General features: G+C 51.6%; 1 protein-coding gene across 3 annotated transcripts; it reads right to left on the bottom strand.

Annotated features, from left to right (window-relative positions):
• Window positions 1-13: 13 nt before the first annotated feature.
• CXCL12 (C-X-C motif chemokine ligand 12) lies at window positions 14-27,961 on the bottom strand. Of its 3 annotated transcripts, none has more exons than XM_024739101.1 (4): window positions 27,816-27,961; window positions 23,680-23,797; window positions 21,460-21,546; window positions 14-164 (listed from the first exon to the last, which is right to left on the bottom strand). In XM_024739101.1, exons 1-4 carry the CDS (start codon window positions 27,874-27,876, stop codon window positions 80-82), a joined length of 351 nt encoding a protein of 116 aa, XP_024594869.1. In that variant the 5' UTR covers window positions 27,877-27,961; the 3' UTR covers window positions 14-79. The 3 variants fall into 3 exon arrangements, with proteins under 3 accessions (XP_024594869.1, XP_024594871.1, XP_024594872.1); XM_024739103.1 differs by lacking the exon at window positions 14-164 and adding an exon at window positions 13,023-16,249 and having other exon boundaries at window positions 27,816-27,960; XM_024739104.1 differs by lacking the exon at window positions 14-164 and adding an exon at window positions 16,257-18,893.
• Window positions 27,962-27,979: the final 18 nt, after the last annotated feature.

Genomic DNA, 27,979 nt, shown 5'->3' with positions numbered 1-27,979 from the left:
CAGAAGCGGGCGGGGGTGGGGGGTGGGGGAGGTGGGATGACTTGGCTCAAGGTTCCAGGGAATAAACATCCCGTCGTCCTCAGCTCCTGCTGGTGATGCCGGCAGTGGTGTTGGCCAGGTTGGTTCCCAGGGTAGAGGTCAGGCCCAAGAGTGTGGGACTGGGTCTGGAAGGTGACAGAAGATATTCCACAGAGTGCCCCAGAATCCCATCCTATAAAGTAACCTCTATTGGCAGCTATGTCTCTAAATACCATCTTAGGAACTGAGTGCTCGACACACTCACTAAACCTGGACCGTTCCTCCCAACCAAAGCCCCCGCAGCCCACTGCCCTCAAGTTCTGCAGGGCACTGAGTGAGTAGCATGAGGTCTGCCATATACACTCAGAGAATCCCACTAATCAAACGAGAGGGAAAGAAATTAATGCAGAGGAAGAGGGAGCAGCAACACAGAGGCTGGGTGCTCAGTGACAGGCTGAGAAGAGGAAGAGGAGGGTGCCCATGGCTGAAGGCAGCAGATGGGCAGGACACCTGCCCCAACACGGCTGCAGGGCTGGCCCTGCCTCTGCCTCCGGACACCCCTCCCACTTCCACGTGCCACTCTCCCCCCCGCAAGCCCTGAAAGCTTCCTGTGCAGCCCACAGAGGTATAGGCAAAAGCAGGTATAATGAGGCATGGGGGCCCAGAGGCTGTGTGAAGCTATTAGAGTGTTTGATTTAGTTCTCAAACAATCCCTGGGGCTTTGTCTTTTCCCCAAGGCAAAGCATCCCAGGTCCAGAGCACAGGCTCGCTGTCATCCTGTGGTCCTGGACCTGCAGCATCACATCCCCTGGGACCCGTTAGAAATGCACCTGTTTAGGGGCCACCCAGGCCTGCTGAGTCAGAAGCTCTGGGGTGCTGCCAAGAAATGTGTCCTAAGAAGCCCTCTGATCACCTCTCAAACTTGAGCACCTGTGGTCTACAGCAGTGATTTCCCGCGATGAGTTTCCCTAAGAGCAAAGAAAGTACTGCCACCTGGTTCCCGACCCCAGACTCTGATTTTGTTGGTCACAGTCTGGGAGTCGTGGTCCTAACGTGCAGCTCGGGCTGAGCCCCTGGACTGGGCCTTCCCCCAGGAGGACTCTGTTGCCTCTAGACTTTCTCTTCCTATCTCTTTGCTTTCCCATATTTCTTTTGACTAAATCCTCTTCTTGGATTTGCCTTCTCTTTTTTTCATCTACTCACTGAAAACAAGTTAGGGTGATAATCGTCTTTCCAAACATGCACTGCCAAAAAAAAGTGCCTAAACAAGATAGATCCTTGTGAGCAAATCCTCTGGGAGTTTTGCACAGTATGTTAAAAATAATATATTCGATTTTTCCTAACGCTTCAGCCTGTAGTCTTGGGGACTTAACGGTGTTCCATATGAAACTTGCCAAATGATTTTTTTTAAATAAAATGAATACTACAGTTTATATTAATGTATTAACATACATTACAAATGTAACCACATGAAAGTTTTTAGAGAAATATTAACTTACCACATTATTCAAATTATGTCAATTTGACCAATGCAAAACCCTCAGGGCATGTAAGCAACAGCAACAAAAAAGGTACTGCTTTGTAAACAGTTAACAGGAGACAGTTTTGCTGCCTTCCTTCTTGGGATAGTAGATCAGGCTTTGGCTAAAGAGAAGGTAAACAAACTTGGACTTGGCCGTGTGACAGGAGAAAACTTCCAGAGAGACAAGACCGAAGAATGCCAGCTGCCCGCAGAGGCTGTCCTACCAGGGACAGCTGGGGTGCGGTGTGGAAGAGAGTGCCTGGTGGGGCTGGCAACCAGGGGGAGGACAGACCACAGACACAGACACGTGAACAAGGGAGTGAAGATGATGTGGAGATCTGTGCGTTGTGAGGGAAACAGGGTGGAGCAGAAATGCTTATCACGGAGGCATCTTGGTGGAGGGGAGGGTCCAGATGAAGGGTCAATAGAGCCATGGGGTGGAAGGTCTGGGAAGAGGCTTGGGCAAAGGAAAGATGCATTTGAGGACCCTGGTGAGATGGTGTGATTGAGGATGGGGAAGGGAAGTGGGGCTGCAGAGGGGAGCTGTGGGAATTTCTTGGAGGGTTTCCAATAAAGGATGTTAAGGTCCACGCAGAGCATTTTTATTTAGTGCCTACAATGAAGTCACACTTTCTTGAGCACACAGGGAACCCCAAAGCAAGGTGAGGCTGATCTTTCTTCTCCAGAATCTAACACGTTGCTACCTTTGAGATACTTTTCATTCTTCTGTGAGGAAAGACACTGAATCCAAAATCCTAAAAGGCTCAAGACCATTCCAAAGACTCTCCTCACGTTGTTTAAAATTAAGTGTTTAATATTATTTTGTAAATTATGTTTTCCTTCCATCCATTTCCATTTTTGCTTGCTTTTTCCCTCCAGGCTCTTCTTAAATCACTGCATCTCTTTTCTCACCATGGATGACGCCCACCGGCCACGTCCAGGGAATCAGGTAACCTCTTTTGTTTCTCTTTCTGGATGCTGGGAAGTGCAAAGGTCCGAAAACATGTCTTCCCTTGTCCTAAGCATTGGGGGCATACCCAAAGAGTCACATATCAGGCTGGAGTTACTCCCAAAGGTTGGCAGCAGCTCCCTGACTCATTCAGTTTGGGTTTGGCTGGGTCCCTGAGACGGGATTTCTCATGTGTCTTTAATTCCAGCCACAATTCCAAGCCCTAACCCGCCAAAGATGCCTTCTTCTGTCTTTTGTTTCACTTTGATAGTGAATCGTGCGAGCATGTGAGCGAAAACAATGGGGAAGTTGCATTTAGTTGCTGGAAACTTCACAAGTTTGTTCCACTTTGATCTGATTCCTGTAAAACAGCCCACGGTGTGTGTTGGGAGAAGAGATGCAAGTCATTTCCAAGCTGCCTTGGACATTCTGTACGTGTTTCTAAGCAACCTCTGGGTGGAGACCAGTTTGAGCGGTGAGTGGCTAAGGTTGAGGGGACGAGGTGGAAGACTCTGTCTGCCTGTCTTATTTTACTTGGAAACCATTTTTAATTAAAAAAATTTTTTTTGCATAGGAGGCCATCTGGCTGCTCTGAGAAAGGATCTGTAACACTGGCATGAGGTGGTGCTGGGGTCCCCTGGCAGGACAGCTGGTGAAATGAAATTGCTGAAGCTGGAACAGTTGGGAGTGAAGGATGAAAGTTGGGAATTTGAACTCCCAAGAATACATATGTTCAGCACTGTAAAGATCTGTGGTTTGTGAGCCCTCAGCAAAATTAAGCAATGGTAAAATCCAGATAAAAGAATTTCAGTTCAAGATAAAGGAGCAAAAATGATTTTCAAACCACATCCTCATCAGCAGACTTATAATCAGATGTACCATGTGTGCTGAAATGTCACAGGGATGGGCAACTCTTTCTGGGTCCAGCCCAGATCACAGTCGTCCCAACGCTTCCAGAGCTGCGGGTCAGGGAGCTGCAGCCAGTGGCAATTACATAACCTCAGTTGTTTGTTTAAATATTTTCTTCAGCAAGTAATTAAAATTTCTTGCGATGAGTGAGTGGTGGACCCAAGATGGAGACTTAGGAGCTGGAAATTTCCATGAAATTGGGCAGAGCTGGTGACTCTTGATGATGGGCCCAGGGGAACAGGGCCCAAAGCCCTGGATGAGTGGGAAATCTTGGAGAAGGGCTGAGCTAGGAGCTGGGGTCCCTGTGGATGGGGTGAGACTACAGACAGAGAGCAGCATGGGGATGAGGAAGGGAAAGGAAACAACAGGCTGGGCCCAGGGTGGGTGGACTGTGGGCCTGTGTACCCTACGGCCAAGGACAGAGCCTAACCACATGAACCTGAAAAAATTCCTGAATCCTGGCTTCACGAGAACATCCTGCCCTGGGTACTTCAAACAGCCCAGGCCACCCCAGGAGGAGCCCACTGGGAGACAGCCCTAGGGAAAAAGCTGAAGGGTGGGGTGGGGGGGGCTTTAACCCTTTATCCCAGCCTGGTCTCCAGCAAAGGAACACCCTCAACACAGACAGCTGAGGGGATGAACGTTACCAAGAGCCCCTGGCACTTCATAAAGATATGGGTTTGATTACTAATGGAGGACGTGGGAGGCAGCCCTGAAAAATGAAAGGGTCTCATGCTGGCAGCTTGGAGGGGCAAAGATACGGAGGGGAACCCCAGCCCAGCACTGCACTCCCTGGAACCCAGCATATCAAGCTGCAAAGCCCCCATTGCTAGCCTTCAAACCCACACCATGCAGAGATGGGTGGATCTGGTCCGTGTCTGCCACTGATCCTGCCTGTCCCTGAGCAACTCACTCCCTTTCTCCCAGCTTGAATGAGGTCGCAGACCTAGAGCAGCCAGCCCTGTGTGGCACATAATCAGCATGTGGGGAACGTTAGCGGGCGTCATTTTTGTCCTTGTTGTTCCTGTTATTCTTTATCAGCCTCTACCTTGGCTCCCTCCATGCCTCCTGCTCAGGGCAAGGTCTAACCCCCACCCCTCCTTTTCCAACCCAAGAATGCATTTCTTCCACCCACACTCCTGAGCCCACGGCTGCGCGTGGCTGGGGGTATGTCAGTCAACAGGGTCACGTCCAGGGGACACTTCTGCATACGTTGCATGTGCAGACCCCATGAGAGTCGCAATCACGTCACCCCTCTATCCCTGGGCAGCCCCCAACTAAGTGGATGGTGAAAGAGTGTCCACTGCCTTTTAGGCTCAAAGTGACTCCCTCCTGTCATCATAACCCCTCCCCACCCCAGCACCTCCCTTTCATCCCTCCACAGCTGATGGTTACTTCTGAGACACACAGGAAGGAGGACTAACTGGTGATACAGATGGTGCAATAAAACATGTGGAGACTCAAGGTTCTGTTACTTTTACACACATGGCTTTGGAAAGTGCTTAACTCGACTTTTCTGATATGCAAAATAGGAACACCATCTCCCTTGCAGTGAGCACCCATTAGTGTGTGTTGTGTGCTGGGCACAAGGAAGATGCAGTGAATGCAACGTTGGTACCTTCCCTGCACTCAGGCGCCTGCCCTGCCCACCTCCAGGGCAATCCAGGGTTGTCCCTTCTCCCCTCTCTGTGAGCTCCAGATGAGGAACCACAGACAAGGAGACCAGGGCTCAGGGAGGTACAGAGGCTTCCCTGGGTCCCCAGTGTGGTCTGGGACAGGTGGGCATTGACTGTGGGTCCAGTGACTCTTCAAAAGCTCTGTGGATTGTGATGTCTCCTCTTCCTGGGCCAGCCGCCCTATCTTGTACCTGACCTCTGGGGAGAATGAGGGGCCCAAGGCTGGGCCAGGGATTCAGATAGCCCAGAAAGCAGCTCCGGTTTGGGTGAGCAGAGGAGATGAGGGCCAGGGGAGGAAGTGGGACAGGGACCTGAGGCTTGTTCAGGCTTTCCTGAAGGGAAGGGAGGGGAACGAGGGCTGGGAGAAGCAGGCATGAGCTTAGCGGAGTCCACACACTCATTCATCCTTTGATAAGGCGGCCATATAATTTGTCATTCAAACTAGGACATTCTGAGAGAGAAAGGGCACTATTAGTGATTTTGTTGGGACAATAGGCAGACACTGGGACTGTTTGGGCACATCAGGGGCCAGGATCACTCCATTTGTGAGGACCCTGAAAGGGCATTTTAACAGCATCACCGATACTCTTTATTGCCCGGGGGACTACTCCCTCTGGCTTCGCTCTTTGGGAACCTTGAGGTTCAGGCCCTACCCTCTCTGGAACCTAGGCTCCAGGCCCTTGCTCCTTGGGCTTCCTGAGTACAGACCAGGCTTGGGGAGGTCAGTTGGGGTCTCCTTTGGAACTGGACTCCCTGGAAAGGCATAATGATGGCGATCTGGCTCCTGCCCCCCTGCCACTTGAGAACATGGGCCAGAAAAGTACACTGTGGATTAGATCTGATTTTGCTATTCTAGAGAAGCCTACAGCTCTTTAGGAAAGAAAAAAAAAGTAAGTAGCCATTTGATACATACTGTTATTATTACTGCATCCTCATTTTAGAAACATAAGAATTTTTTTAACTCATTAAATCAAGGAAATCTAGTGCTATCCTCTAACTTCTTTCCTTCTACTCAGGGAGGGTGAGACACATTCATCACTGGGTTGTATGTACACAAGACCAGTATACTTTTGACCACTGTCTACAATAAAAATTGCACTTGACATTATGAAATACACACACACACATACCCACACGAGTGTGAATTGTTCTTCCCTTTAGTAAGTGTGACATATTCCCACATTTTCCAATTTATTCTCTTCTTTTCTATTCAGTGCTATTTCATTTTTAAAAACTGCTGCTTCTGACAGGCTATACTGACATCACAGCCAGAGTTTGCCTAGCATTTCTTCTAAATGGATTCTCATTTGGGGTCTGGAAATACGCTTGGGCCATATAGGGCAGAAAGGATCTGAAACCCGGCAGCCCTTGCGCACCACCTCTGCCTGGGGCCCTGCTTTGCAAACAGCAAGGACGGGTTGTCTGGTGCACTGGAGCCAAAATGCCCAGGATCAGATCTGCCATCTCCACGTCCCAGCTCTGAGGCATGAAGGCTCCATGGCCACCCCAGACCTTGGTGCCTGTGTCCATCACACGGGAGAGGGCTGGTCTCTCGTGGGATTGTTGGGAGGACAAGAAGACCATGCCTAGAAAGTACTGCTATGGGCCTGGCAGGTACAGGCTGCACCAGAAATGTCAGCAGGATGGAAAGCACCTGACCAAGGGGTTTGTTTTTCCCCACTGGGAACTCTGTCCTGCCCACATAAGGAAACGCATGGTGAATGCATTAGCCTCTGGTTCCCCTTGGCCTCCTGAGAAGGGGGCAGGCCTTGGCTGGGCAGGTGATCTATCAGGGGAAGAACTGGAAAGAGCTGGTCCCTCACAGGCCTCGTGCCTAGGTGCCAAGGACTTGGCTTGGTGCTGGGGGTTCCCACAGTGGCCGGAAGGACAGTCCCCTCCCCCACAGCTCAGGAATGCTCAGAATGGTTGTTTCCTCACGGCTTACAAGGCTGTGTGACCTGGGCTGATGTTCCCGTGTTCAGGAAAATGCCCGGGAAGAGGCCAGGACAAGGTGAGAGCCTGTGGCTGCATCTGGGGCCTTCTAGGCTGACAGGTCACCCCTTCCCCTGAGCAAATTCTCCAGCTGCAGTTGCAGTGCTTGGTTGCTGCTCAGGAAAGCTGAGCACAATCCTTGCTGCCACCCACCTTCCTGAGCTCTCAGCCCCTGGCCTTACCTCCTCCTGGGTCTGGCTGCCAGCATCCGCCTTCAGGCCAAGCCAGCAGCATCCAGGTACCTGGAGCCCTGCACTTGGGAAGGGCAGTGGGAAAGACATGGGCATCCCTAGAAATGAGGCAGGGAATCCTGATGGTTATGGAGGTTGGAACCCCTCCAGCCTGTCACTTCCCACTCGTGTCCATTTGTGGTCACACAGCCTCAGTTTCCTGTAGCTGACCCCTGTAGATTGTTCTTTTCTGCTCAGTATTTCGGGAATCGTGCTCCTCTAGGGTTCTTGCTGGGTCCTAAGGTCTGGCCAGCCATCCACTGCCTGTGATGAAGCGCCAGCAGCAGAGATCTCGTCCCTGGGGACCTGTACTGGCTGTGGCCGTCCTCCCCCTGAGCCCCCGGCTGCAGAGCCCAGGCCAACTGGACCCCAGCCCAGCACTCACCGCCCCTGTGGTCTGCACAGGGAGTGTGTACAGATCCTCACAGCGGGGAGGAACGCTCAGAAGGAGGGGCCTCTGGGGAAAGGGATGATTCTTTAATCTGGACTCACAGGAAACGAACCACTATAGTTCTTCATGTGATGGGGACTTCAGGGGGAAGGGTCAGGCACAGGGGATTCTAGAGCAGGGTCATGTGTGTGACCACGGACATACGGACAGTAGAGTAAGATGAATTGGATGCAAGTAATGACTTACCAGTGTGACCTTGGGTGCATGAATGGACACACAACCTTGCGAGCATTGCTATCTTTATTTTAGAGATAAGCAAAGAAAACATCCAATATGTTAGCATCCTGTTGATTTATCAGGTAGTCATTCAAAAAGTATTTCTTTAGTACCTTCTATGTACCAGCCGCAAAGAAGAATAATTAGTGAGTGAAACAGACCAAGCCCCTCTCTTCCTGCGTGGTATTAAACGTCTCCTGTGGGGAAGCAGTCCGCAAGCAAGTAAACAGGGCAGGTGGTGCTGTGGACAGGAAAAAGCAGGATAAGGTGCCAGGGTACATGCAGTTGAGGAGCTGCTGTACAGGATCGGGGGTCTGCAAAGGCTTTTCTGACAAGGTGATGGCGATCAGAGATGGAAGGAAGGGAGGGGGTAAACCCTGTGGTTTCTAGGCAGAGACCACCAAGTGCAAAGGTCCTCTGCCAGGGGCAGTCCTGGCCTGTTCAAGGGAGAGGAGGCCAGCGTGGCCAGAGTAGAGAGAGGTGACATCAGAGAGATGACAGGGGCCCGCAGGTGTAAGCCTCTGTTGGCCGCTGGAGGGTCTGAGTAGGAGTGACATCACCATGCCCGGCCACCCTTGCTGCTGTTGAGAGGACACTGCAGGACATGACGGTGGGCCAGCTTAGGGGCTAGTGTAAGGATTCAAAGAGGAGATGACTGTGGCTTGGATCAGATGGTAGCATGGTGATTGGGTTCTGGATATATTTTGAAGGCAACTAATTGGGTTTGGTTATGGTTTAGCTGAGGGCTGTAAGATAATACAGTAAATCAAAGATAACTAAAAGGTTTTGGCCTGAGCAACTGGAAGAAATAGAGCTGTTATTTGCAGAAATCGGGATGAGCAGGTTGGGGGAAAATTGGGAATTAGCAGTTTCATTTTGCATATGGTAAATTTCAGAGGAGGTGCTGAGTTTACAAGGTGAGAGTCCAGGACAGAGATCACTGGTTTCCTTAACCTTCACATGGAGTTCAAGGCCAAGAGAGTGAGTGAGTTCACCTGGTGCTTAAGAAGAGCATCTGAGGACTGAGTACCGGGGCGTTCCTGTCTGGATGACGTCTGGAGGATGAGAAGGAAGCAGCAAAGACACGAGAAGGCGTGAAGCCAAAGAAACAGTCTGGAGTGGTCTCCTGAGAGCCAACCAGAAAACGTGTTTCCAGGAGGGTGTTCCACGATGTCCAATGATGCCAAGAGACTGAAGAAGCTGAGGACTGATAACCGACCATTTGATTTCCCAACGGGGCTCAATGACGCCCTCGACAAAGAGCAGCTCTAGTGGAGTGAGTGGTAGGGTGGGTTCAGGAAGGATAAGAGAGAGAGGGGGAGAGGAGGTGGACATAGGAAATACAGGCAACTTTTCTGAGGACTTTTGTGTGATAAGAAACAGAAATACTGTAGAAGTTGTAGGGGGACCTAGGGGTAGAAGATACAGTATAGAGGCTGTTTTTATTTTTGCTTTGTTTTGTTTTGCTTTCCAAGGGAGCTATCATAGCATGTTGGCATGACGGAGACAGTGAAAGATTGATGGTGTAGGAGACGGGGGAAGTTAGGAGAAATGTTCTTTTGCAGGTGAGAAGCACTTGGCACCACTCCCAGGTGACAGCAGGGACAGTGGGTACAGGATGGACAGACAGTGGACGAGAGGGGAAACTCACGGAAATGCCCTTCTAACCTCTTCCTTTCATTCTGACATAGAAGCCAGACCATCAGCTGGGAGTGTGGAGGGAGAGGGGGATGAAGACTTAAAGAGAGAGGAGAGTGTGGAATCAGCACCCAGGAGAAGTAGGAGAAATGGAACAGGGAAGTGTGGTAGCATCCGGGCGGCACTAAGGATCCACTTGTGGTGAGTGTCAGGAATTTAAACAGACCGGATGGCGGGGATGTACTTTTTTCTCTGAGCTCCAGTCAGCTACAGAGGTGCAGGCAGGCGGCCTGTGCACTGAGTTAGATTGAACTGGGGATGGGTCATACAGCAATCCGCAGCTACTCGCTTTCACTACAAATCCAAGGCTCCTCCCACCCATAAGCACCCCTTGCCACTCTACTCTCCCCCCTCCATCTAGGGCTTCACTCTGCTATGTTTCTGTTTGGTTTCACGGGCCGAGAGGTAGCTGCAATTCATTTGCTCTAAAATGAGTGTTAACTTCTGGAAACTTAGCAGAACAACCTCCTTGGAATTTGAGATTAGCTCCAGTGCCAGGTAGGAACACCAGGGCTTGGTTGTGGCTTGCCCGGGAAGCTGCTGCTAGGGTCTGTTGATGCCTCGCAACTCGAGGACATCAGCTCACATATCAAATGTTTTATAAACACCCACTATGACAAGCACTCTTCACCACAGAGCTCCCCCATCCCCAACAGGACATTACAGAGCCTGCAGCCCGGCAGGGGATGCCCTGGGGATGGATGCACTTGAGAATCCATTGTCCCAGTTTGTTCTCATTGGACACATAGGCTGCGGGTGGACTGCAGCCTCCCCTCCACACATCTGGGGTTGGGCTAGCGCTCTCCACAGGCTGATGGCTCAGCCATCTCACCACAGTTTATGCTGGGCAGGTTGGGTTGGTGCTTTTCAGGGAAGGAAGAGCATCTTGGTCCTAAACAGAATCTGTGTACTTTTTTATGGGGGGAGGGGCTTAGGGATGCTTCTGGGTCATTTATCAGTCTTAACAAGGTAGCAAGCACAGGCCTGAGGGGTCTTTCCTTGGAGTTCAAGCTGAAGCCAGGGACAAACCCCAGAAAAGACCCCTGGGGAGGCTGGGGAGGAGGTAGGGAGGTCTCCAAAATGATTCCTTGTGCAAGTGCGAGCCCATGTCCAGAGCCTCATTGCTCCCCACCTGCCTTGCCCCCTATGCCTGTCTAATTGCCTCCAATGATGGTTATTTGGGTGTAATTAGCAGAAATCCTCATCCTAGCCCTTGAGAGGGATTTATCTGGAACACACAGAAGCCGAGGACAGGGAGTGTGGCTGGACCTCCCTGTCTACTTCTCACCTGCATCTAGGGCCTCCTGCCCTCTCACCCCCCTTCTCTCCCTGAATCTGTTTCATCCAGTTGTAGCTCCCTCTACGTCTCTCTCTCTCCAGCTACCCACACTCCCGAGAACAAGGCTCTCAGCTGTAGGCCCAGAGAAACCCGGAGAACCCGATGAAGTGTGAATCACAGCTCTGCACTCCTGGGGCAGAAAACTGGACCGGGCAGCCAGGGTCAGGTGTCTAAACCATGCAGTCAGCTGTACCGAGGGCACCCCTTTATCACGTTTCCCATCTGTCAGGACCCCATCCACGTGGGGGGCCCAGGCCTTCTCAGCCGCCGTGTACAGTCTGTGCCTTACGCAAGGGTGCAGCAGGGGAGTGAGGGGCTGAAATCCAGCTCTCTCTGCCGTCACGCTGGGCTTCCCATGGGAGCTGCGTCCCTGGCAGAATAAGCTCCCATTTCTGACTCACAGCAGGACACCATGTGGGCTCACAAGGGCAGTCCTCATGGGTCAGTGGATACTCCCCTCCCTGGAAATAATCTACTTCTCTCAGGTGTCAGCTTCAGCAGCACTTCTTTTAAAGGAGCCCTCGATGGTGCTCTAAGCTTCCCTGACCCCTGGATGCACCCTGACCTACATGACCAAGCTTTACGAAAATGCTCACTTAATTGCAAGACAGTCCCCCAGACTACAGGCTCCCTGAAATCAGGGGGCACGCCAGCTTGCTCACCACAGTATCCATACTACCCACCTAGTACCGGGCCTGGCGTGGCAGGTATTGTTGGCTGGCTAGATGAGGGCCATCCGCTGTGTAAAGCATGATGGGACGTGGATCCAGTTATTTATTATTATTATTTTTTAATGCAACGTCATTCTGAAGAGTCAACATCAGTCCATGGAATTCATCCAGAGGTTAGGTTGTGAGTTCCTGCTGCCAGGATAGTGGTGGGACATGCATGCTGGGACCAGCACCGCGCAGGCACCGGGACACCTACAAGACCCAACCAACAGACTTCCCCCATCTGTTGGCTAAGCGGGTGAAGCTCAACTTCTAAGATCACTTTGCGCTCCAGCTGGTACCAGAGCTTTGCTGAGGGTCTAAGCAGAGGCAGGCAGGATCTTATCCCAACACTGTGGACCCCGGGGAGCAGTGGGGTGAGAGAGAAGGATCCCAGTCTAATCCTCACAACTCTTGGTGATTCTAAGCTCCAGCGTTATATGGGGAGACTGAGAGTCAGGCCAGGATCTCAAGTCACGCAGTAAGCAGAGAGAAGACCAGGATTCAAGCACTGGCCTGATAATCCTCACTCCCACGCCTGTCCCAGGACGCCACGCTGCCTCTTGACGTGGTCTCTCTAATCCTTCTTCCTCCAGTTCATCTGCAACTTGGTAACCACATTGCAGTCACCCTAGAAGTACCCGGGATGTACTGAGCACAGGGGTGACGTGGTCACATCTGGGCATGTGGGCAAGAGGGTCTGGAGGACAGAACAATCTGGCTTTGGGGGCTTTGTGCTGGCTTCTCCTTTCCAGCATGGTTGACTGGATCAGAGAGGATGTGGTGGAAAGTGGGAAAGGCTGACCGACCTCTGTGAGGACAGAACCCTGTCTGTTGGGCTCAGCCCCTGTCCCCAGTATTCAGGACACTGCTGGCTGAATCAGCAACTGGCTTCCAGCAGAGGCCCCGGTGCAGGACAGAAAATATAAAAGATGCTGGGTATTTGGCCATGCCTTCAGGGACGGGGCCTCTGTTGCCTTCTACTAAGCCTGAGAAGTACAGAGTGGAAGTTTCTTTCCCCACGGCTGACAGGCAAACACCCAGGCCCTTGCACAAAACTATCCCTTCTGGAGTAGCGGGCTGGCTCGCCTTTAGAGAGCAAAGGCAGAGCCTTTCCCCCTGCTAAGTACACAGACTAGGAGACGCAAGTCTGCCCCCAGAATTCTTGCCTATGATGAGTATGGTTACAATGGCCTGTTTTTCACTGACTATTGCAGCTAGAATTACATAACCCCTCCGTGTTGGGTTTGAGGAAGAAAAACCAAGTCTGGAGAGTTCCAAATGGTAACACTAATTTCAAACCGTTGGCTGCTACATTTGAGTACATGTCTTTATTAGGAAAATTATAAGTGCATATACAGCTTTTTATTGATATGACTTCAAAGTAGAAATTGTTGTTTCTCAAAAGGAGTTGTTACTTGTTAAAAAAAAAAAGCACACTGCATATAGAAAGCTGCCTTCTCCTGGACCATTTTCACATTATGTGGGAGATGCAGTTTAAACAATACAAAATACAGTATTTATCGCATTTAACACTGAACCCATCCATCACCGCTCAGAGACTGAGAGTCCAGCGAGGTTGCAGAGTAACAGTCTATGGGATTTTTCAAATTGACAATGTCAGTGGTCTCCTTAGGGGACTTGAAGGTTTCCAGGGAACATTTCCCAGGGATGGGAAATTTCCCAGGGAATATGTGTAGAGAGATCAGGACCCCACAATTCTCATCCAGCTACAAAAGGATGCACCACCTGGGAAAGGTGATGAACTCCCAGTGAGAGATCCCATAGTGATAACACCAGGGGGCGGTCAGAAAAGGAAGGTCAAATCGGATCAAGTGAAAAGGCTTAGAAGTTCTCTGGACTTCACACAGTGGGGACTGCAACCTTTTGCTAACTCAGGCCCTCTGCTCAAAGCTGGCCCTCCTTTCTCTGGAGAACAGGCAGATAAGCAGAGGGTCCTTCGTGTGCCTCGCTGGGGTCTCAGCACCTGGCCGGAGTGGGACAAAGAACGGTGCAAAACAACACAAGGCACAGATTCGGATTCCAACACACAGCACGTCTGTGGGTTCAGTCCCCCCAAGTCTTCTCTGCCTGGGTCCTGATGCAAAGGCTGGCAGTGGAGGACCACCCTGGAGGTTACACGGAGCCCAAGGGAAGGTCAGGTAGAGGCAGCACTGGACCAGGAAGAACAGCTAGGTGACCCCTAATCAAAGTGATCCACGGAACTTGTATTTTGAAAGCAAAAGGGGATCAGGAGAGCCTTTTCCTTTGCAAATGGACTATTTAAATGCATATTTGCTTTAGCTGGGCAGTCTCCACTTAGGAGCAGATTGCAAGTAGAGGGATTGTCACACAAATCATTTTTCCTGCAGTTTCTCCTCTTATCTATTTTTCCCCCTATAGGGGAGAAACAAAAATTATTCTTAACTGTAGTCAAGATTTATTTAGGGCCATGTTAATTTTCTTGGAGAAAGAGATTTAATGGCTCTGGTTCATGGGCTCCAGGGGATGATAATTCCAAATTTTCCATATGATTTTAAAATGTCTTGAATTACTTGGAAAATGACCCTCCCACTGAAAATTAGATCAATTTCATGTATAATTCAGAAGGCCTGTAGTGACAGGTTAACTTCAGAAGAGGGTTTTGAAACCAGCTCTGTATCCCTTATAACTAATAAAGGCCCCTCCATACTCCATTGTTTTCAATATAACAAAGCTGGTTTGAGGATGTGAATTTTTGTTTAGTTGATGGATTTGCGTCTATTTGCATGAAGATCTAATTTAAAGTCATATTTATGGAAATGCCTAACACATGTTACTGATAACCCAAAGATTATTAAATCTGAGAACACCTACAATTCAAGATTATTTTACAAGAATATCCTTTCTGCACGTTGTTTACATCATCCTGTCAGCTGATACATTTCCTGGTTTTGCCCTTCTTTTTTTCTACTTTCTTAATTAAAAAAAAACTTAACCAGAGGGGAAAAGTATTAGTGAGACCAAATGAAAAACAAAACAAGCCAAAAGCCCTCAAGTGCCTCCTTTTCAGAAAGTGAGAGTTTTAAACTGTTTAATGCAGCTCTACAAACCGCTCTCAATAAAGGGAAACAACCTAATTGTCAGGAATTTTAAGCTACTTTCCCAACCAGCCCATTCTTTTCTAAGAGGAATGCCCTGCTGGACATCCTGTAAGCACAAGATGACAGCGGCAGCAGAGAAGGTCCAGGGGCCGCTGTGCAAAGTTAAGAGATGATGGAATCATCAAATGGGGAAAAAAATGAGGTTAGATTTTAATCGGGAAGGAATCTTCAAGTCCAGGATTGATTATTTTAGGGATTGGGCTTTAAAAACCAAGAAAAAGTTGAAAATTCTTTCCTTGTTATTCCCCAAACAGTGCTGACACCGTGAAGACAAAACTCTCTGTAGTTCTGAGGTACCAACAATTATAGACGCCTTGAGGGTCTGCATCCTCGAAGGTCATACTGCAGCAAACCGAATTCCCTTGGGCTCTGTTGATCCAACATGGGTTTGTGATCATGGGGAAAACAAGGTTCCATCCAAAAGGATCACAGCCCTAATCAAAAACCTGGTCAAAGGCCCCAAGGGGCATCTCCTCACTCTCAGGCTTTGCATTTGAGGAACTGACAGTGCATGCACCGAGGACATCGGCTTTGAACAAAAACACAGGATTGGACAATGGACAATATTCCAAACAAGCCACAGACGTGCACAGTGCTTTCAGGACCGGGTAACACGAGACATTTTGATTTACTTCTTGGTGCCCAGTTTAAAGTAAAGCTTTGCTCTTGAGAGAGTCCTTTTCCTGGGTCATGGAGACAGTCTTGGATACACATGATGATGGAGGAGAGAGAGAATGATGAGAAGGACGTGATGGGATGTAGAGGAGAGCTTGGGATGAGGGGTGAATCTCACCCTACCCTGGCCTCGCACTCCTGCCCGCCTCAGTTCAGGGAAGCCCTGCGGTACTCGCCAAAGAGGCAGAACCCTGCTCTCACCCTGAGGAAGGGTGAGGCTCCTGCCTGGCTCCCCAGAACCTCTCCCCGACCCCTCTGCCCCTGCACAGGGCAGCCTTCACTAAGGTCTGCCCACGCTGACTGGTGCTGACACCTCCTGGTGGCTCTCCACCCTGGACACGGTGATGTGGGCAAGGTTCCCTCCGTCTGGGGTTCCAGCCTGCACAGCTCAGAAACCTCTGGCTAGATAAGGGGCTCTGGGATGGATATTATAACAAAGCAGGTAAAAGAATGGCCTTAATCTAAGTTCCTATCTGTCGCCAGTGACACTGGATAATCAGACTAAATGAGAAATAAACGCCATATATTTTGCTACATAATCAAATGGTGAAGTAAGGCAAACTGTGCAAGACAAGGCCCTTGGAAATGCATTCAGGCCTGCCTGGGTGCAGGGGAGTGGCTAGCTACAGACCCTTCCTAACTCTGATTTCAGACCTGGGCTCCTACTGTAAGGTTTCCTCAGGCGTCTGACCCAACCTGCGCCTCTCACATCTTGAACCTCCTGTTAACAAGAACAGAGGGAGACACCATTAAGGCGGGTTCCTGCAGTGGCCGGGCCGCACACCTGAGACGCTGAGCCCCGCTCCAGCCGGGGACACACCCCTGATTTCCAAATCTCTGTGGTGCTTCTGCCTTCCGAGACTCTGAGCAGGGGGACTGAAATGAGAGAGACAGCATGGCAGAAGCGAAGGACGGATGGAAGGCGGGAAGCAGAGAGGGCAGGTGGGCACAGCAAGCACAGGGCGGATGGACGAACAAGGGCACGGAGATGGCATGGCACAGTGGTCACAAGGCAGGACGAAGTGCGATGCCTTAGCCCAGCATAGACATTAAGCCCCAGGACCTCTGGGCTGGCGCGGCGGAGCGGCCCCGGAGCTAGGCGCCCAAGCAGCCGGCACTGGGACCGCGCATGCGCACCTGGTGGCAGACGCGCGAGCGCTGCCTAGTCAGTTTCAACCCACAACGGAATGGAGGTCCAGCTCTTCGGCTCTTCCACGGCGACCCTGCCTTCAGCGGGGCTGAGGCCCGCTGGTCAGATACAGTGAGGCCCCAGGGCCAATGGAGTCATATAAGGACAGAAAGGGGCTTGCCTATGTTTTCTAATGTGGGTCCAACCCTCCGAGTCCCCGCAGCCTCGGCTTCCCCCGGAGAGGTGGCACATGCTGTCTCCCTGGGCACTGCAGAAAGCAGTTTGTAAGCTATTGCTTACCTCAGGGAAGCAATAGCTTGACCCACAGCTGCTACAGGACAAACAGCTCTCCCAGAACAGACCTGTCACCCTCTCTGGCACAGAAATGTACTGCTCCTGCGGTGTGAAAAAGGGAGCGTGGAGTCACAGGTCTGACCCTCTGCAGGTGCTTTTGTAAGAGTAACGCTACCCTGGCCAAGGTCCTGCAGACAAGAACTGCTGCTGGCTTCCACGGAAAGGACTGCAGCCCTGGGTAGCCCAGCAGCCATCCAGAGGCCTTCGGAGGCACCACAGGCAGGATGAGGTAAGTGGGCAACCCACACGCCTGGGAGCAGGCCTGCCATCCCTGTTGCTGGCAAGAGGGCCACAGGCTGGGGGAGTTAGCCAGGTACAAGGGATGGCAATGGGAAGTAAAAGTCTTTGGCTACAGTGCCCTAGGGGGACACTTCTCCAGTGAGGAAAAGTAATGGCTGTAATTCCTTATGCTGCAACTAAAAGGAGCGCACTAAAGCGTGAGGGGGACACAGCGCTCTGTGACCCAGGTGACAGGCAAGGACCTTGGGTTTCTTCTCCTGAAATCCATGTGCCCCGTCCTTCAACCATGTCGTCTTTCTGGATCCATGTACTGAAATTATGACCAGGGGTCTGGGGTATAGGGTGAGTGTGTGTCCATGTGTGACAGGGGGATGGGGAGAAGAGTAGATATTCAAGGTTTCCCTTTTCAAAGCACTACTGAAATCAGGGCCTTGCTCTCCCCTGTGGTCCCCCTCCTTCCAGTCCAAATTAGAGAGACTTGGCAAGAAAGCTCAGCCATGAATCTGCGTGTGTACGTGTGTTGAGGTCGGGGTGGTGAGTGAGGACTGAGGCAGCTGCGTCCCAGAACCTAATCACTTGGGGTCACGCAGAAGGGGGAAGGGGATAGGCTAGGGGTCCCCGGAGCTACAGGCCCTTCACACAACTCCTCTGCATCAGCGACCCGTTTAAAGAATCTACAAAGTGAATTGCCCTGCGAAGAGGCTCCCTGAGAAGCATTTCCACAACTGCTCTCTGGAAATGCAGAGCTGTCAGCCATTCTCCCCACACGGTCTGAAGAAACCCACCCAAGCTTGGAGGTAAAGCCGCTCATACAGCCCCAGGCCCAGGGAGGGAGAGGCCAGAAAAGTCCTACCCCAGGTGGCAGAGTGGTGGAGAGCCAGGCAGCAGGCATTTGGGGAAAGAAGTCAGTTATCGCCTGCAAATGGCATGGCCACAGCCAGCTCTGCCCCGCAAAGGCAGTGATGCCACCGGCAGTGGCAGGTGAGAGGGTATCAGGCACATGGCCCTTGCTGGGTGAGATGCCAGCTGCTGGGCCAGCAGGCCGCTCTGTGCACAGGCCAGGTGGCCACACGCTGGCCTCAGACGGGAACGCAGATTTTAAGAGTGTGGAGCTGTGTGAGCTCTGAGCGCTCATGATCATGGGCCTTGCGAGAGAGGGAGCGGAGGGCAGGGTGGAGGCTCACCAGCCCAGGGTGATGCTGGAGAGAGACCCTGGGCCATTCTAGATGGAGCGCTGGGCCATCCCGGAGTCCCAGGCTGTTCTAGATAGAGTCCTGAGCACACAGGCTCTGTGTCATAGACTCCAACCCCGGTCTTTGTACAACTACTTTCTTCTTAACTTAGCAGACCAGGAAAGGCCCTAAAAAGCACATAAATACAGGACCCGGGGTGGCCACAGTGGCGGCAAAATGCTGCTCCCCCATGGAAGTCTGAGCGCCCGCCCGGGAAGCAGGGGCTCTGCCCTGGAGGAGGGTTAGGGCAGATTTACAAAGCGCCGGGAGACACAAGAGCAGAGTGCACTGTGGTCCTTCTCGAGGTGGCAGATAACTAGTTTTTCCTTTTCTGAGCAGCCTTTCTCTTCTTCTGTCGCTTCTTTTTTCCTATCTTTTCTCTTTTCCCCACTTTTTCTTCTCTGTGCCCCCTTAGATAAAATTAGTAGAACCATTAATAACGTTGAAATAAACAGGAATCTTTCTCAGTCTGCACAATATTTAAAAGTGGCCCGTGTATTTGTTTAACCCTGTCTTTAGTCTCAGGTCTGGAGGCCCCCGGGCAAAGCACTGTCTGTCAGTACTTCATTAAAATAAATTAGACATTTTCCCCAATTCAAAAAAATGTTAGACGGGCTTCCAGAACACAGATACCCATGAACTGATCCGAAAGGGTGGGAAGGCACGCCCAGGGCCAGGCTGGACTGGTCTTCCGTCTCACCCCAACCCGCTCTCCTAGGGCTTCTTTACATCTCAATGCAGAGCTGAACTCTCTGCTTTATCTTTAAAATCTCTGCATTTCAAATCGAATAAGCTTTGGAGGCTGGAGGCCCAAGGTTCAGATGGCCTTCCAGGAGGAGAGAAAGAAAGCAGCCTGATCCCACCTTCTCCTTTCTGGACGCCTGTGCACACACCCCCTGGGAATGACTGGGATTGTTCTGGAGAGCAAGGGAGAGAGCTGGTTAGCAGAATTTTATTAGAGCAACTTTATTAGAGCAATTGGCTCTTGACTGTCACATTAAAATGATTCAAGCTGAATGGTATTTAATGATTTATGGGGTAAGGCCACCTGTTCCTGAGAAAGCTTGATATTAGCCATGGGCTGGAATTATGGGATTTTTACATGGGAAAATGTGAAAGCTGGATATGATGAGGATTGAGTCTCTGGAGATTACGTGGGGATGTTAGGAGGACCAAGGAGCAGTAAGAAGGGGAGGAGGAATTAGTGAGTCAAGTATGATTCTTCAGAAAACTAGCCCCACTGCTTCTACTGGGTTTAAAAAAAAAAAGACATAAAAACTCGAGCTGCAGATCTAATCTGCTCCTGAGCAAGGCCCATGTGCTGTCACTTGCATGTGAACTCGGCAGGAGGGATGCAAGGCACCTGACCAGCAGGCCAGCTTATCCGAATAAATTCCAGAAATGTGTGTGAGCCCCATGTCTGACAACTAACGGACTTCACCTCAGGTAAATAAATTCCCACACACAGTAGGAGGTTTGCACCACGAAGCAATGCACAGTTTATTGCTAAGTGCCTATACTGTCACATCTGATACAATCTTAGTACAAGTGGAAAAATACACTGTGGGTAACATTAAAAAGCTGCAGTCACACGTATATATTTCTTTACAAATCGCCAGTAGTTTACGGCAATAGAGAAATGTAACCTACTGACATTCATATGGCTCCACTTCAAATATAGGAATTGTTCGACTATAAATATATTCTGAAATACATTTGTTTACTAAAGTAACGTTTAAAAAATTGTGCACGAAAATATATATAAAAAAATGCCTTGCAAAAAGTTACAAATACCACCAGGCCCATCTGTGGATCACATTTATGCAGGGGATTTCATCTCGCCAACATTTCTGATTGGAACCTGAAACCATCTTGTGGCTTCAGGAGGAGGGGTTAGTGGCAAGAGGCTTGTTGATTCATCTATTTTTTCACTTCTGATTTCAGAAACCTCAGAGTTTGTAGAGCCTCCATGGCATACATAGGTTTCAGAGGCAATTACAGAAACCAAATTCCTCAAAGCAAGCTCTCAGATTGAAAACTGCATTTGATTCTGCAAAGACCGTCTTTCACGGGAAGGAGGAGACGTGATCTCATACCCCCAGCAGAGGGCCAGCCCCGTTTTGGAGGAGGCCAGAGAAGGATCTCACAGAGGGCCTGCAGAGGAGGGGCGGGCAAAGGGAGGAGGGGGCCACAGGGTGGGAGCCCCTGCGGTCACCCTCCTCCAGCTGGGTGCGTAGAGAAATGAGAAGCAGAAGCAGATGAAAGCATATTCTGGGAGGCAGGAAGAGGCCGGGAGTGACCCGGAGAGGGTCTCTGAGCACAGTCCCCGGTGATGGCGGTTCTACGCGGAGCCCACCCATCCAATCACTGAGCTTGAAAGAGGAGGCGAAGGTAGTGGCCGCTGCCTAGCACTGGTCAGCATGTGGGTTGTCATTTCAGGAGAGGCACCCCCTGCTGGAGTCGCCCACAGTCTTCCTCCGAGCCTCAGCGTCTGGAGGAAGGATGCTTATCTGAGCTCCCTGCTCGGCCATCACCTGACTGTGCTCAGACTCCCCCGGGGAGAAAAGGAGAATCTCCAAAACAAACCAAATACAAAGCTTGAAGTAATCATCGATTTAAAAAAGGGTAATGAGAATGATGAGGACTGTGATGATTATGAGGGAACGGACAGGTGGGAAATGCTATTGGGATGATACAATTTCTTAGAAAAACCCCAGTTATAAAACAGCCAATGTGAAAGGTACGGGGCACAGATGAACACACGCTGCGATATTGTACCGTAGGCTATAAATGCAGTTGTCTACATGCTGGGCAAACCTCTCGCCCGTGCCCAGGTCAATGCGCTGCCCCCCAGGCACACCTGGTCCTCACCGTTCAGGCCTTCCTCCCCCACACACCTTTGCCCTTTCATCTCACATGGGTTTAGCTTTCCTCAAGTGGATCTAGTGGAAAGTCCTTTTTGGTGGTTGTGCTTACTTGTTTAAAGCTTTCTCCAGGTATTCCTGAATCCACTTCAATTTCGGGTCGATGCACACTTGTCTATTGTTGTTCTTCAGCCTTGCCCTGGCAAAACAGAAGAGGCGACAGTGTGCAGCTGATCGGAGGGGAACATGGCTGTGACCTGGACATCTGCTCATCCGACACCCAGGTTGGGACCCAACTGGAGCGGGGTGCCCCGCTTGGCAGGCTCAGTCTCGGGAGGAACCCCAGGTGTGCTGGGGAGACAGTGCTAGCCGTGCTTCAAGTTTTACCCCAGAGACACTGGGGAGTGAAGAAAAGTCTTTAAGGAGTCCAGGGAGAATTCACACAGGGAACATTTGAGTTGGCTTTTGAAGGATAAGTAGGAGCTGGGCAAGTGAAGTCAAGGGGGGAGGAAAAGCAAGAGCAAATAGCCCAAAGGGGTAACAGTGCAGAGACGATGTGAGGAATTTGGGAGACAGGACATTCAAGAAGCCCGCGGCCAGATGTAAGGGGCAAAGCAGTGGGGCTTCATCTGCCATTTTGTTTATGACGGGAACTTGTGGGGTGGCAGAAGCAGATTTTTCTTTTGATGGACCATCTTGGTAGTACATGGAAGACAGACTTAAAAGTAAGCCTAGAGGCAGGAGACCTACAAAGAGGTACCACATAGTCTGGGGGATGGGGAGAGGTAGTGTAGGTAGTTTGCCAGAGAATGGTTTCCAGAGAGATTTTACAAGTTCACTGAATGTTCATGGTCTCATTTGTTCTTTGAAAGTTCGTACTGCATCTTCCTCCCAATTCTCACCTTTACTCAGAGCCTCCCTCTCTGAAGACTCCTGGAAGAGGACCTGGACTTGTCTCTGGATCCCTCTCCATAAAGCCCCGGGGTACCAGGTAATCTCAAGCAGCCCGAGGACACCACTGCCCAGCCACTTGGGGTCTAGGAGGACCCATGGGGCCAGCACAGAGGCTCGTGGACACCAGGAGTCTTCACACAGCCTGCCTGTTGAGTCAATGAGCTGTGCAGAGGGCCTGGCTCAGAGCAAGGCGGATCCAGGTCCAATTCTGGGGATTGCTGTTTATTAATGTGTTTGCCGGGAAAGACATGAGGATTCTATCTGGCTTCTTCAACCTCGAGGCAAGGGAATCCACAGAGTCTGCACTGCAAAGTGGGCCCATCCTTGCTGAATTCATTATCTGATTAAATACTTCTCAAAAGAGAGTATTTTATTACAAGCAAAGAAAATGAAAACAAAAAAAATTCGTCTTCTAGTGCCCTAAAGCATATTGTAAATGACAAACACATTCAAGGCAGCAAAGGCTAGAGAAAAAGAAAAGTCAAACCTAAAACCAGTTGGTGTTGGGTGGAGAGTCGTCAGATGGGTGTAGCTTTTGCTCCAACTGCTGTGTTCCCATCCTGCTTTTAGTGCTGGGACTTTTCAGGAGGTGAGCTCTGCCCAGGAGACCCCGAGCCTCCACTCCCTGACATCTAGACACATGGCCAAGCTCGCTGTGAGCGAGCACGGGGACACATGGGCACCGGAGGGCCGAGCAATGGACGGCCACGTGTGGCTTTCTTTCTGGACTTGGTTCAGCCTCCTGCTCTCCAGGAGAGATCTTAGTGTCTCACGTATGTGTGATTTTGGTATGTCTCGTCTCCCACATGAATAAAATCAAATGTTAGCAGCTGCCATCAACACCAGCAAAACTAAAACCTTGTGTGCTGGCTTTCAGAAAATGCAGTTAAGTGAGCTGGTAATTTTGAGTTTCACCAAACAGTTTAACGATGACTTCAACTGAATTTGAGTCTTGTGAGTTTGTGCTATGTGATAAAGGATTAAATTAGGGCACCAAAGCCCTGACATTGGCAGAACTGTTACTAGCAAGGGGCTGGCTAATTTACTGTTCTTCAGCAGAAAGAAACTGGTGAATCCCATGTTTCTCCAGTCTAAGGGTGCATCTGAATGTGCTCCCATCTCTTGCACTAAAGGGAGGAAGCTTGGAAAGAAGAGGCAAGGACCCTCTGTGAGTGAGCACGGCACCAAGGTTAGGGCACCAAGGGTAAGAGAAGCTTTTAAACTCCTGCCTGGTGGTACTATCGGCTGCCTCTAATTATGCCAGGTTCGAGCCTGGACACTCGGCATGTGTCATTTCTCTAGCTTTAACAAGTCTGTGAATTAGGTGTTACTATGCCCATCAAATGTAACATCCCTGGAGGAGGATGTTCAGACTTACACGATCTGAAGGGCACAGTTCGGAGTGTTGAGGATTTTGAGATGCTTGACATTGGCTCTGGCGACGTGGCTCTCAAAGAATCGGCAAGGGCATCTGTAGCTCAGGCTGACCGGTTTCCCTAGAGAGGTAACGAGAACAAAGCAGCTTGTTATTATCCTGCCAGGCCTTGGGGATACAAGTGTGTCTGGGTCTGCAGCCGAGCGATCAGATGGTGGAATGAGGGTAGGATGGGGAATGATGGGAGGAGTCATGGGTGCATCCTGGCAGAGACATTTTCCTTGGGCAGCACAGGGAGCTCTGAGTGGGCTGAGGCTCAGCCTCTACAGGGCAAGTGGCCAGAAGGACCTGAGGAGAGCTGGACCTTAGGAGGGTAGGGAAGCTAAAATCGGAAGGCCCCTGCTTGGGTGTCTCAAGATAAAGGACATTAATCACAGGAGAGAACTGTTTCAGTCCAAGGTACTGAGGTTCCTAGTTATTCTTTGCAAAATAAACTCCTCCATGGCCAACTGAGAAAGACTTCCCGATTCAGGGAACAGGGAGGGGGAAGAAGGAGGCTCCAGGCTCGCTCTCTCCCAGGAGCCACTGCAGCTCCCCTGGGAATTCTCCCTCCCCCACCTGCAGTCTTCTCTGTCCTCACATTTACCTTAAGCCCAGGCAATCACAAAAGAATCCCACTGGCTTCCTACCTGGGCGTCCCCAGAGGGCAGGCGAGGGCCCATCTTTTCGCTGCACTTCCAGGGCTGGAGGCAAACGTGGCTTTCATTGCCTGTGCAGGGATGCTCCAGCCTCCTGGGTTGTATTACATCTTTGTTTGCCAATTCACCAATTTGCAAAATGCCATAATTGACACTCATTAGTGTAAATTAGCAAAGGGCTCCTGCAGAACCCACAGCTCACCCTGGAAGTCTAGAATTGCAAGCCCCGGGGGGTGGGGGGGTGGGGACTGACTTGTGTGTGTGTGTGTGTGTGTGTGTGCGCGCGCGTGTATGTGTGCATGTTTTCTGCAGATTTTATCCAAGCCCTACTTAATACCCCAAATTATTTGAATTTGTGGATCCTTTCATCAGGGATTAAATGTAGGTCTGAGAATATTTAGTCCAGAGATTAAAAAAAAAAAAAGTTTGCCTGTTTACAGAGCTCCCAGAGGGCTCCTGGTGGTTCTGAAGTTCCATATTCGGGGCAAGAGAGCTGGGGAGGCCTGTGAGTGAGGGGCTTAATTTTTTTTCCTCAAGGCTGAACTCCGTCAAGAGATGGCATGGCCAACAAGTCAGTGGGAAAGCAGACCACCTGGCCCCCCAAGACCAAACTTGACTCCCTGAAAACCAGGAAGAAGAAAGCCTGGCTTCAAGGCTCTCGGTGACTCGTGGCACTGGAGAGCCTGGAGCAGGCTTCAGGTTTACACCTGGGCTAAGTCCAGAAAGTCGCTGCTGGGGCCTGGCTTTTAGCAAGTGTACCGGGTCCCTGCAGAAGTCTGTATGGCCCTGTAACCAGGTCACCTGGGAAAGTGGCCTGCAGCTGGGGGCTGGGTGGCCAGGGTAAAGGAAGAGCCAAAGTCTCCCCTCCGAGTGTCCTGCCTCCAGGTTCCCCTGAAATTCTCAGGGGTCCTTCAGAGCTGAGCAGAACCGGCATGTGGGGCCCACTGGTGAGGCAGGACTGGTTCCAACCCCAGAGCAGCAAACTGCAAGGTGCACAGTATGACAGCTGCTGAGGGCAGCGTTGTGCAAGATGGGGGCTGCTCCTCCCCCGTGTCCCTGAGATGCTGTTCTGAGTCCATTAGCGAAGCGGTGGCGATCAGGCCAGAAATCAGAGCCCATTCTGAGCTCAGAACACAAGCTTTCTCTTTTTCTCTTCTCCCCTCTCCACCTCCTGGGATTATCCACTTCCTTCAAAGGCAATTTTTATTCCTGCTCCCAGGACCCAGTTGCCTGCCTGTCAAGTGGAGAATTTCAACAGGTTTTTTAAAGTGACAGAGCCCCAAGTGTTCTTACCAAGAGAGCTAGGTGCTGTGTCCAGCTGGTGACCTTCCTGCCAGCTTTTTGTCAATATTACTAACTTTTCCAACTGTTTTGCACGTGGTCCGTGTACAGGCAAGAGGCCTGACTGGTCCAGATGTTACCCAGGGCTCGGGGGAACTTGGCTTCTGGTGAACTTGGCTCCACTCTGGAGCAGTCCTTCCACTCGAATGCAGAGACAAGAGCCCCCAGGCCAGCCCCTCCAGCCAGGCCTAGGAATGGGGCCCACCCTGACTTTAACCCCTAGAAGCCCAGGGCATCCGGAGACCCAGCTGCTTGGCTGAGGTTAGCCAATGGAGGGAGGGCAGGAGCCCGAGTCAGAGCCTGAACAAGGGGACCCAGCATGGGTACACAGGCTCCAGGTGGTCAAAAAGTTCATTCTGGCCTATGCGTGCAAGGAGAGCCCGACTAAGCGGGAGCCCAGGACCCTGACTTGGCCGCTTGGCTGCCAAGAGGGCAACTCAGATGGGCAAGCAACCCACCCTTCCCAGAGTCAGGAGGAGTCTGTGGATGAGGCCCCCACTCCTTCTGTGCTCCCCCCAGGTCAGCTATGCCCAGGACTCAAGGACCTGGGTCCTTGCATTCTAGTCACTTCTGCGGTTCCCCAGGGGAGGGGGCAGCTAGAAGAAGCACCATTTCCTCCCACAGCTGGATGATGACACGTCTACTCTCACCAAACCACTCAACTGTTAATACCCAAACCAGAGTGTGCCCCATGACCTGGGTTGGGGGTGTCAGTGTCAGTGTAAAGACACAGGCTAGGTTACTTTTTCAGCTTACAGAAAAATTCTGAATTCCCTTTGGTGCCAGTCTCTCTGCAGCTCTGACCAGCAACTTGCTACACTTTTAAAGAACACTTCCCAGGTGGTGAGCCACCAGCCAGTGAGAATGCAGCAGAGGTCTTCAGCTGGCACCTAGCAGACTGCTCCAGGGCCTGGGGCCCTGCACAGACCTCAGCTGCACCAAGGACAGTGTCCTTCAACCCTTTGCAGGATTCGTTGGAAACTTCGCAGCCAAGAAAGCTCGGCATGGCCTGACCGTGCTGACATGGTTTTGTTTTGTGTGTTCAGAGGCAACAGTTTATTTTGGTTTGCAGCAGTGGTGTCCTGTAACAGGACAGTGAGATTTCGCTTAAGCCTCAAAAAGAAAAAAGGTCTCTCCCTCTCACAGTGAAACGGTACACCACCTTTCCCCATGGCCTAAAGCCTTGGCGACTGAACTTTTCTGCAGCGCTCACTCCGAGAGAGAGCAGTGCTCGCCTGTCTGGTGACAAAGGCGCCAGCCTGCAGGTGTGTTTTGGGGGCTGGGCAGGCGCATGCATGACCCAGATCGCCCCTGGGCCTCTCCTGGGTGACCCCAGACAGAGGTAGGGAAGGCACTGTCTGGATGCGCTTCCAGCTTCGCCGCGTCGCTGCGGACCGCGTTGCGGTACAGAAGCGCAGCCAGGCGTTCGCTGCAAACCCGACAGCTGCTCGGAACGATAAGACTGCGAGGGACGCCTCGCAGCTGCACCCGATCGCATTGCCACCACAAGCGAGTCGCGATGCCAGACAGGCTTTGCAAAGCGCTCTCTCCAACAGGAACCGCAGAACGCATTTCCATCGCGGTGCTCAGCGGGGCCTTGGCGCGGGCCGGGGCAGAGGAGCCGTGGCCCCGCACGGAGCCAGGAGCCCATTCTACTCTGGAAACCGAGCTGGGCCGCGGGAAGGCACTAGCTGGGAGGTGGATGGTCAAGGGCCAGGGACCCGCGGCTCCCGACTCGGCTCCACACCTCCGCGCCCTCCCGCTCCCGCTCCGAAAGCGCCCTGGGCGCGCTCGCATCCAGTTATCCTGCCCGACCTCGCTCTGCAGCCCGCCCGAGGTCTGGCGGCCGCTCCCGCGTCCCGGAACCCGAGCTCAGCAGCGGAGTGCGAGCCTCAGCGCGGGGGACGCTACGCTGGGGACCTCAAACGCCGCACGCCGAGGGAGCGCGCCCCGCGAGGTGGGCTGCCTCGACCTCCCGGGTGCAAAGCGGCGCGGATTAGGTTCGCTCGGGACGGCGCGGGCCGGGGCAGAGGAGCCGTGGCCCCGCACGGAGTCAAGAGCCTGGCGCCTGCCCACGCCTCCGTCGCCGGGCGCACTCACCGTCGCTGAGGCACAGCGCAGCCAGCACAAGGGCCAGCACAGCGACGATCTTGGCATCCATGGCAAGAGCGGGCGGCGGGTGGACGGAGGCAGGACGCGGAGGGGATGCGACTGCGGAGAGTGAAAGTGCGGCAGCAGGAGGCGCGCGCCCAGCACTTTAGAGG

The sequence above is a fragment of the Neophocaena asiaeorientalis genome, unplaced genomic scaffold, assembly GCF_003031525.2.
Source record: "Neophocaena asiaeorientalis asiaeorientalis breed wild unplaced genomic scaffold, Neophocaena_asiaeorientalis_V1.1 scaffold202, whole genome shotgun sequence".
NCBI classification, from domain to species: Eukaryota; Metazoa; Chordata; class Mammalia; order Artiodactyla; family Phocoenidae; genus Neophocaena; species Neophocaena asiaeorientalis.
Note: the sequence above shows the minus strand (reverse complement) of the source record. Positions and strands in the feature narration are given on the sequence as shown.